The 10585-nt window shown below is 37.5% G+C and overlaps 2 protein-coding genes across 4 annotated transcripts; both read right to left on the reverse strand.

Moving 5' to 3' along the window:
* Positions 1–187: 187 nt before the first annotated feature.
* LOC109634156 (protein NATD1-like) lies at positions 188–2785 on the reverse strand. The gene is made up of 3 exons (XM_069525209.1): positions 2561–2785; positions 1490–1608; positions 188–823 (listed from the first exon to the last, which is right to left on the reverse strand). The coding sequence occupies exons 1-3, from the start codon at positions 2700–2702 to the stop codon at positions 707–709; spliced, it is 378 nt and encodes a 125-aa protein (XP_069381310.1). The 5' UTR covers positions 2703–2785; the 3' UTR covers positions 188–706.
* A 595-nt stretch (positions 2786–3380) lies between these two features.
* LOC109634135 (dehydrogenase/reductase SDR family member 7C-B-like) lies at positions 3381–9846 on the reverse strand. 3 transcript variants are annotated; one of them, XM_069525207.1, is made up of 8 exons: positions 9690–9837; positions 8467–8547; positions 7712–7889; positions 7496–7608; positions 6727–6937; positions 6072–6164; positions 4902–5057; positions 3381–3951 (listed from the first exon to the last, which is right to left on the reverse strand). In XM_069525207.1, exons 2-8 carry the CDS (start codon positions 8518–8520, stop codon positions 3746–3748), a joined length of 1011 nt encoding a protein of 336 aa, XP_069381308.1. In that variant the 5' UTR covers positions 8521–8547; positions 9690–9837; the 3' UTR covers positions 3381–3745. The 3 variants fall into 3 exon arrangements, with proteins under 3 accessions (XP_069381308.1, XP_019949988.1, XP_069381309.1); XM_020094429.2 differs by lacking the exon at positions 8467–8547 and having other exon boundaries at positions 9690–9846; XM_069525208.1 differs by lacking the exon at positions 9690–9837 and having other exon boundaries at positions 8382–8521.
* Between the last annotated feature and the right edge of the window lie 739 nt (positions 9847–10585).

Raw genomic sequence — 10585 nt, forward strand, 5'->3', positions numbered from 1 at the left:
AGTTTGATGTATTTGTTTGAGTGGCAGCTCTGAAAGGCCTTCTTTTCCTCAGCCGCATTTCTGCAATTCACTCTTTATTATGGTATCAGCCATTCATCCCCACCTCGTTCATAGCTGGTGGAGAATGCTGCCGTCAAATCACACATGCATCCCTGCTTTGCCTCCCAGTCAAGTATAGAATTGAATATAAGATTCTGTCAAAATCATCATTTTAATTTCAATGGTAAACAAGTTGCTTAACATGTTCTTGTTCATGGTCTCTTACTCGCTGACAGACAGATCACGTCTTGTCAATAAACACATAATGTTACTATAAAAATAACCCAACATCATCAATATCTACCCATTATACCTTGATACTTTAATGTTTTTTCCCAACAATGAAGAATTAACAAATGTTGCAAATAATATATTAAGACTGCATGATTAAAAAGAGGAATCAATTTGATAGTTTCAGATTAACAAAAACACATGAAAATAAAATTATTATAAAGCTGCAACTTCATCCTAAAACCTTGTGAACGTGAATCATTCTGTGCCTTAGCTTGCTGGATCCGAACAGGGATCTTGATCATATAAAATTTCATACAATTCCAGAGAAAAACAAATACTGATACAATTATAATGCCTCCATTTGGCCTCTGTAGTGTTGTACAATGAGGTTATAGTTGATTTGAGGTAGCAGTGGTGGACAAATCAGCAGCAGTCAGGTGATGACTAGGTCTTTAAACTGCTGCACTGGATGCTCCTCAATGTATTTCTTTATGTACCAACAGGAGACACGAGCCTTGAGGTTTTCTTCAACTAGAAAGTCCATGGCAGCCTGTAAATAAAGCGTTAAATACTTTAATAAAAACACAGTATCAACACGGCAGCTTTAGACTATGGGAGCTTTCACACCTACATTGTGAGTTTAGTCTGCTCCAAAATAACAGGTGTGAAAGATTCTGCCAGGACCATGGTTCACTCCGGATCAGACTGAACCATAGTTAAGTTTGCTTACAGCATGAAAACACTTGTGCCGACTTTCAGACCAATGCAGGAAGTTGAGATGGCATTAAATGATAGAAGAAGGAAAAGAAGCGAGAGTAGCTCAAAGGATATCTTGTAGTCTTCACCTCCAACTATATAATCTTTTAACAACAAGGACGTTCACATGGAGCACTGAGCCTGAAGCTGGTGATGCTGATAGTAAAACCGTAATGAACCAAATGAAATAGTTCATTAATTTTCTCCATTCAAACAGAGACCACCACCTGCTCAACAGACAATACTCCAGATGCACGTCCAACACAAACCGATCAATATTAAGCACAGGTAAACGAAGCCCACATATGTGATGATGACAGGATGTACATATGTCATACAACATTCTTTAGTGCTCTCCCTAAATCACAATGTGAAACAAAAACTAACCAGATCAAATGTAAAAAATATAACATAGACATGAGACTGGTTCAGACTTTGAGGTGTGTCCTCACATTGTTACCTTTGACAGCAGTGCAGCGACGCCTTGGCCCCTGAACGTCTCTGGTACAAAGGTCGATATTAGATCCACCTCCTTCTCTCCGGTGAATCTGTAGCTCAGAACCGCACATTCATGGGCCTCTGTGGAGTGAAGACACAAAGGCGTATGACACTGGGGTGGTTTACAGATGTGCAACAGCTGAATGAATCGGCCAGTAGTAAGAATAAATTAAGTATGCTAAAGTATTGTACTCAAATACACTTTTGAGGTACTTCGACTTTACTTGAGAAAAGTGCAAGAACTAATTCCCAAATTGTTTGTTAGTGAAGAGACATCTTATCAACAAGTAACTGATGTCCAAAGTTGTCACATTGTATATACTAAATATATTAAATTGTTTATTACAATAAGAAGAATCATTATGATGATGGCTAATATTATTGTGTAGTTATTGGTGTAATTGTGATTATTTTTACATATACAGTTTTATGTGTATATAAATGTCACCACTTTGGACCTCAGTTGTTTAAATAAAAATACTTGTTTAGTAGAGAGTACATGTAGAGAGTAGAGAGTACATAATTATTATTATCGTTATTTTATTCTTTTTTTAATCATATCACAACTCCTCAAATGTACCTGGTTTCTTTGTGGAGAGATTAAACCCCCACAGAAATATCTTTATTCAGACGACCACCAGTTTCCATTCAATACTGTATTAATACTGATATTTAGGCAGAAATCTACTGAAATCTGTTATTGTTAGTGAATATATTGACGCCGAACCTTTATGCGACTAAAATCAAATCGTGTGAAACACTATTCATTGGTATCAGCTGTTCCAACAGTTTGCCACGGTCAAAGAAACTTTAAATTCCCCGGTTTTTAAATGAGGTTTTGTTGAGCGAACCCTTCATTAGGTGCAGCCCTGCTCGGCTGTTCATAAACTGGATCGAGTCCAAACCGGGATGAGACATTTCTACACATGATCGATCCAGAAGAAACGTGCTCCCGGGCCGCGGGTGGACCCCGGCCTCTCTTACAGGATCTCCCGCTACAGGGAGCCCCAGCCCCGGGTGGAAGCGTCCTTACCGGCCCCGGTGCCCGGAGAGACGGTGAAGCGCTGCTTGGCTCGGTCATGTTCCACCCTCGACCTGCAGCTGGAGCCCGACGCGGTGGAGGAGACCGGAGCAGAACCGAGACGAAGCCGCAACACTGAGAGTCTGGAAAACATTTTAAAGGTCACATGCACAGGAACAGACAGCCACCGCTGACAGCGGGTTGTTGTAGTGGTACAGACAAGGCACCAGAGGGCGCTACATGCACACAAGACCGGTATTAATGATTAACGATACAAATACTGTACTTTGTTACAAGTACATGTCCTGAATTTAAATACTCACTCAACTAATACGTTCAAAAGGATTACCAGCAGAAATAAAACTGGAGTCTATGAGACCAACACATTATACTGAATGAAACTCTGCTGTAACAAGTAAATTTCCCCGTTGTGGGATGAATAAAGTATATCTAATCTAATGTAAATATTATAAATCTACCTTTGTAATTGGTGTCAATTAAATTATATTATTACTCCAGGAAACGTGAAACATTCATTTAAAAATTATTTGAAGACATCATTTCTTAATAATTTCTTCATGGATCTGAAAAGAACCTAATCGCCAGAAAAATGAAAAACTAGAGAGTTCAATATTGACTTGCAGATGTATCCAGTGAATATTTATTAGTCTAATAACCTATGAATTGAAGTGTTGAAGTTATATGAATAAACATTCAGAAATAACTGGAAGTGCATCAGCTATAATATTATCTCTAAATATACCAGATTATATTTTTTGCTTTTTTTTCCAGCATATGTGGTGCAAGTACAACAATAAGTTAAAAAAATACATTTTACATTCTATATAATAGACATGAATACTTTTATTGATACTCATAATTATTCCCATCCAAACACACATTTTCTCCATAATTCAATATGTAATAAACAAACTTCTCACTTCTATGATCACGTTGAGTATGTCAGGCAATAAGAAATACACAAAACTTTCTGATTTGTGTAATTGTACATTATGTCACTACAACCTAAACTTTTTTAATAGAGGCTACATGTTTTTAAAATCACGATTTTACACATAAGTCTGCTTAAGTCCCATAATACATTCTTTACAGTACTTTTCATTTCCACAGATTTGATCCACCTTCACCAGAAACCCTCAGGCCTTAGTCTCCATATAAACATCACACACCACAACACTACATCTTCTCAAAGGCACCAGAGTTCTTCACCCCTGCAGCCATCACAGCAAAGAAAAAATTAGGGAAGAAGGATCTGGCGTAGACGGCCACCTTGGGGAGTGAGGGAGCAATTACCACCTCTTTCTTCTTGTTGTTTAGCGTCCTGACGATCTCAGCGGCTGCTTCGTCTGGGGAAACTCCGAGGGGTTTCTTAGTGTACAACACTGCAGAGACAGAGCCAGGATGGTTATGATAGAAAAACAATATCAGGCAAATAATAAAGCTTTTATTTAAAGTCATCTGAAAACATAATTAAACTTCAACTTAACCATAGTGTGTTGTATATATGTGAATTTTATAAAATGTTTGAAATGGAACTTAATTTCCTGAAGTATTAGAGTGTATGTCACTATGTTTTACCCCGCATATTTAAAAGGCTATCCATCCAAATATACGGTAAGTTTATAAAATATCCATGTCATAGAATAATCGGGGGTTCCCAAACTCTCCTGCCCCTGATCCTCCAAAAATAAGTCAGATGCTTGCAACCCTCATTATCCCCAGAGGCAGTTGAATCATACAAAGGTTATTGATTTGCAAGAAAATGCAGCAAGGACCTAAAAATCCTAATAATCACATTTATATTGGAAAATTGGTAGGCTCATGACATATTTTCATAATTAACATGGTCTTATTTGACATTAAATCAATTATTAATCAAATATGCTTCTGTAATTGTTTTTTTAATTGTATTTAGTTTCTGGAAATCATCTCACAACCTCCTTGCAGTGTCTCGTGACCCTTCAGGTGGTGCCAACCAGTGAATAAACTACCCAACAGTGTATACAGTTATATTTGACAATATTAAAATGCATCTGATGTTAATTCGGTGAATCAGCAACAATATTCCAATAAAACATATACTGCTTTTATATTTGTATTACATGTGGTACATGTTGCTGGTTAATTATCTGTTTGTTTTTGAGGGGTTTTTTCAACAATTGAATTGTTGGCATTTTTTTCGTTGGTAAAATGATATAGAGAGTTGTATACACTCTTAACCGCTAAAATGTTCAGAGCGACCAGAGACACCTGATCTGAAATTGTAAAGACACTTGATGCTAAATAATGTGTTTGATCATACATCTGCCTAGTTTCCTTTGATTTTACTCACGTGACCAGAAGGATTTGGAGGAGGCTGCCTCTGTGTTTACAGCCGCTGTGCTGCTGATGAAGGTGTGGTTGATGGTGCTGACGAAGATGCCATACTCTTCCACCTCAGCTCTCAGGCAATCAAAAAAGGCCTGAACTGCATGTTTGGAGGCTGCATCTGTAAAGGTAGCTGATCTTAGAGCCCCAACTACTCACAGGTCACACATTTCAAATCTGGCAAGCAATCACAAATAAAACATTCAAAAAGAGACATAGAACAGAGAATACCTCCAAAATATACAAAATGACCAGAAAGAAACAAAAAACAATCATAGAGTGACTAAAACAACCGGAAATAGACAAAATAACCACAAAGTTAATAGTAGTAAACTGCTAATTAGCGCTTGGCAGTGCTGGGAATGTGATTATTTAGCAGGTACTTGGCCATAAACCAAAATATTGGACAAATTGTAATTTTAACCTGCGGATAGCACTTGAAGAAACGTCTGAGGATCATCAACATTATTACAGTTGATCTGACAGTTCATACAGTTCATAATAGAGGGGAGCTTTAATATCCAACAAACCTGCTCTTAAGCATTAAAGGTTCAGTGTGTAGAATTTAGTGATATCTAGAGGTGAAGTGTCATATTGCAGCTGAATACTCCTCACCTCACCCTCCCTTTCCAAACATGAGAGAACCTCTGGTGAACTCCAGTTGTCATGAAAATTCAAAAGGTTTTAGTTTGTCCAGTTTGGACAACAGTAAAAAACATGGCAGCCTCCACAGAGTGGACCCCCCCTCCATGTAAATATAAAGTATTTAAATATAAAGGATTCATTCTAGGGTAAAGAAACAACAATTTTTACAATTTAGATGAAACACACTAGTGAAAACATCACTAGGATTAATTTATATTCAATGTCTGCAGAAAATCCCTTTCACCTAAATCTTACACACTGTACCTTTAAATGTTTCCTTACAACACTAAGACACTGCAGCACTAATAGCTACCAAGCCATTTGTGTCATTTATTTAAAGGGATACATTCAGTCAAGTTCGTAATTTAGATCAAAACATTTCACTTAATTAGAGAATGGGAGACTCTTGTTAATAAGTAACCCCCCCCCTCCTTCATTTTTAAAGAAATTAACATCTCGTGTGTTTTCTATCTAAAACCTTTGAACTCACATGTAGAGCGAAAAGGAACAGCGAGTTTCCCTTGGATACTGTTGACGAGGAGCAGGTGACCAGTTCTTCTGGAGATCATGGACGGTAGCACACCTGCAGAACGGAGACACAACCAAAGAAGTGTGACAGCACTCCTTCACCTCTGCAGCCTGAAATCCTAGCTATGTGTTTCTATCATAGACTCAATGTAAAGTTGGATGACATGACAGCTCCAAAATTGAAGCCAAAAAATCTAAGTCTCCACCTGGTGGCTGGCTTCAGTACGGGTCATAAACCCAGCCTCCTCCATGTTAGCAGATTGGACATGGACCAAACTAAAAAGTACACATAAAAGTACTGGTGCATTTTTTTTCTAAAGATGGTTTCTGTCATATTAGGTAAATCTTATAACACTGATGAATTTGTGTTTCTGATGAGTTTGATTTTAAAACATGATGATTGACAGCTGACACTGACTTGCGATTGGTCAACAAAGACCTCAAAATGGTGGCTCCACTCCTCGATCACTACTGCACAGACTCTGGCACAAAATTATGTTTCCAGTACAAGATGGCAGCACTCGTATCCAGTTTTTTTTTGCATCATTTTTGTAGTAGTAGGAGGTGGAGATGTGTCATTCTGTCTTTATTCAAAGATCGTGGTTTCTATCCTCTACCTTTAGTCACTGTGACTGGTCCAAAGTAGTTGTTGTCCATCAGTAGCTTGTCCATCTCCAGCGACAGACTCTGTGCAGGTGCTTTGACCTTCATGCTGCTGTTGAGCATGAGAACATCCAAACAACCGTAACAGTCCAGGATCTCTTCGATGGCCTCAGGCATACTCTCCATATCCCCAAAATCCAGCAGCACCAGTTTAGGAGGAAATGTCTGAGGAGGTGGTGAAGTATCAGCAATGGTAAGAATATCTTCAGTGAAAGTAATTTTTATAAATCCTACTTATGTTTTCAGGCTCTTTACTGGAATGTTTACATTTTATGCTGCTTGTTCTTCTACCCCAGTACATTTCAGAGATTTTCACTCCATTATATTAACAGTTGTCATTATGTTTAAACTGAGAAACACAATACGAGCATCAAAAACATAATGCATCGATTGATAAAGATTAAACCAGTTGATGCCATTGGTGCATTGAATTTTATAAACTTATACTTTCAGAATGTAAAAACTACTATTACTAGAACAATCTGAAATGTGGCAGAGTAGAATAAAATAATGTACAAATTACTCAAAGTGAGTTTGAGTAAATTTAACTAGTTACGTATTTACCTAGTTACTTTCACTGTTTATTGAGAATAAGTTAATCAGACCTTTACATGAAAGCTCTGATGACTCTACCACTGCAGGTCTGTGAAGCTAGTCTGATCCACTTAGTATTCAACCACTGCCCCCATCAGCTGTGATTGATCGAGTTTCTGGTTTACTTACTACAGTTGGGTCTGAGGCGTTCGCCAAATCATCAGCAAGTTCTTCAAGCTTCTCCCAGTTTTTCCCACAGAGGATCAACCTGGCTCCTCCTTTGTGAAACACGCCTGAGCATTCTTCATTATGGAATCCAAAGCAAATTAAAAACAAGACAGAACAAGTGCGAAATCAGATTTCTTTCAAAGATACTTCATCAATTATAAGGATGCATGTTGTTACCTTTTCCGAGCCCAGATAAGGCGTCAGTTACAACCACCACCTTATTGCGTACAGATGTTTTGTTCAACAGACTAACAATCAAACCATAGAGGTAGAAAAATCCAGCTGTCAGCACGACAACACAGGGAACCAGGAGAACAGTGGTTGTCCATGTTGAGTCCATCTCTTGAAGGATATGCTGGAAAAAAAAGGGTTTTGACGATAAATGTGCAAAATAGGAAGTAAATAAATCTATCTTTGTTAATGTGCACACAAAATATTAAAGGGAAAGGTCATTAATTTATGAAAAGCCCACTTTCCAATACAAACAGATGGTTAACTTAGCTTAGCATTAAGACAGGAAACAGAGGGAAACAGCTAGCCTGGCTCCTACTGAAAATCTTATTATATTGGAACAATTAATTACAGACAATTTCTTGGCCATTTTAGTTTTCATATTTGAGTTTTAATATAAATATATAAATCAAATACAAAGTGATGCTATTAAATTAGCTTTAGGCAAATTTGGTTAGCTTTGTAATAAGGCAGACTAGCCTTCCACCTATTTTATTTAACTAATTGTGCTAAGCTTAGCTAGCAGATACCTGTGGTAGCTGTAAGTGGTGATGTTAGAATCAGGGTAGCTACCAGGTTTATGTTGTTAGAGCAATGTTTAAAGATGTGAACGTACTTTGTAGATTGGTGATGAAGATGAGATGAGATGTCGGAGAACGTTTTAGGATCTAATGAACGTGACCTAAAGAAACTTTTCATACCCAGAGGCTCTCCGGCTCTGTTTCATTGGATTCCATCTCCCTCTTTACAACCATATTTAAATCTAGATTTATTGTATAACTCTGAAACAAACACAGAGAATATATATTGTTTCATATACATGAAAAGTAGGATGAAAACCACATTGTTAAAATCTCTATATAACATACACTTGGGTATACGGATACATATAAAATACACAGTGTCGTATATAAAGTATACAGTCAGTGCTTCACGAGGTTAATCAAATGTACAATTCATAAAATGATACTAAGATTTGATTGGTTGTATCAGGATAGATCAAACAGTTCTCTCTCGGGCTAGTTTGAGTCGTTTTTCAGAACTCTCATGTTAAAATAAAATTTAAAAAATCCATGTCCTCATGTCCAGAAACTCAGAATACAAACAACGACCACAGAGACAAAAAAACAGACAAAAAAAGACCAAGAAGGAGATATGAAACAACAGTGACATTGACAAAATGACTACAGCACAACCACAAGAAGATGCAAAACATCAACAGAGGGATGCAAAACAAAGCAAAAAATAAACAACATAAGATGCAAAACAACTTTAAAAATGTGCACAACATCAACTAAGAAACGTTAAAACAGAGATGCAAAATAACAAAAAAGGTTAAAAAGCACAACCACAGTTACAAAGAGAAACACTAAATGCAACCAAATTGTTTAGTTGTTTGGAATATCTTCCTGTTTTGTTGCTCCTGTGCAGAGCTGGTTAGGGGCCTTTTTACGTCTGTGTCCAGGGGCCCATTTCCTTTTCCCCCTCATCAAACTTTCCTTAAATCACTATTTGTTACTTGACGGTGCAGTTTTTGTCCTCAGATTATTAAAACCAAAATTCTATTTGCGTCCGACAGGGGACGTGAAGATAAACTTTTGGTTTAGGTTTACCGTGCTGAGCACCAGCTGTTTGTCCGAGAAGAGGCTTCTAAATATAAAGTGCCCTAGAAATAGATACTGTATCTCTCACAAAGGTTCAGTGTCACAGGGTACTACTCGGTTATTTTACAACAAGATCCACAACCACAAAGAAAAACAACAGCGCTTTTCATTTCATGCAGCAGCTTTTCTAGAACAAAATTAAATATGAAAACAAAGCATCACTCTCAGAAAAATCCTTGGCACATAAGAGCAGTTCATTTTAAGGTAACAGAGCCATCTGACCTGGATATTACAAGAAATGAAAGCCAGCCAGCACTTACTGCGTCTCAGGCCTCTGCAGGTGTCGTTTGATTCCTCTCCTGCGGAGCTGGAGCAGCTCTACTCAGCAGCTCAGTCACAGAGTGCCTCCGACATGACAGCCGGCCGGCCCGCCACAGCAATACTTTGGGATTTGAGGTCTTTTAATAGCAGCACAGCTGAGTCAGTTATTTTCCATGCATGTTGTCAACATGTAGAATTACAGAAGAGTCGGGGGTAGGGGGAGTTCCCATTAGCTGCAGTGTGGCTATATAAAAAATAATGAATATAGAGTTTTTTTGTACATTTTTAGATTTATGAACAGGAACAGGTTTTACCAGAGTTATGCAGAAGAAAACATGTGTGTTCTGAGCAGGAGTCTTGAAGGTGGATTGTGTTTGACCAAAATGCCCTTGAATACAATTTTAAACATTTCTGGACGCTAATTCCTCTGTTTCCATACACTTAGAGGCTCCAGTTTTGCACAAAGGTCTAACTTTTAAGTGAGCTTCTTTATTTTAAGTAACAGAAACTATTGATTAATGAATTGGCTTAAAATATAAAAGAATCCCTTATGTGTGAATATTTTCTAGTTCTTTTTGCTAAACGGTTTTGACTGGTTATTGATATCAGAAGCAGTTTGAGACTGTTACCTTAGGCTCTACAGAGAATAATGATGAAATTCTCACTGGTTTTTGATATTTTATTTTCCAAGCGATCAATCAATAAATCGATCAATAAAATTACTTTGCTATAAAAACAACATGAGCTCAGAAAATATTTCAGGTCTTAAAATGATGAACCTGTCTGAGCTGATATTAAAATCAGCACTAAAAGTGCCCAGCAAATTAGTTTTTTATCAAATTATATCGATCCACATGTGGAGTGAACCTGGGTGTTAGTTGAACTCCCTCTTTGT

Source organism: Paralichthys olivaceus, chromosome 5 (genome assembly GCF_024713975.1).
Source record: "Paralichthys olivaceus isolate ysfri-2021 chromosome 5, ASM2471397v2, whole genome shotgun sequence".
In the NCBI taxonomy this organism is placed as follows: domain Eukaryota; kingdom Metazoa; phylum Chordata; class Actinopteri; order Pleuronectiformes; family Paralichthyidae; genus Paralichthys; species Paralichthys olivaceus.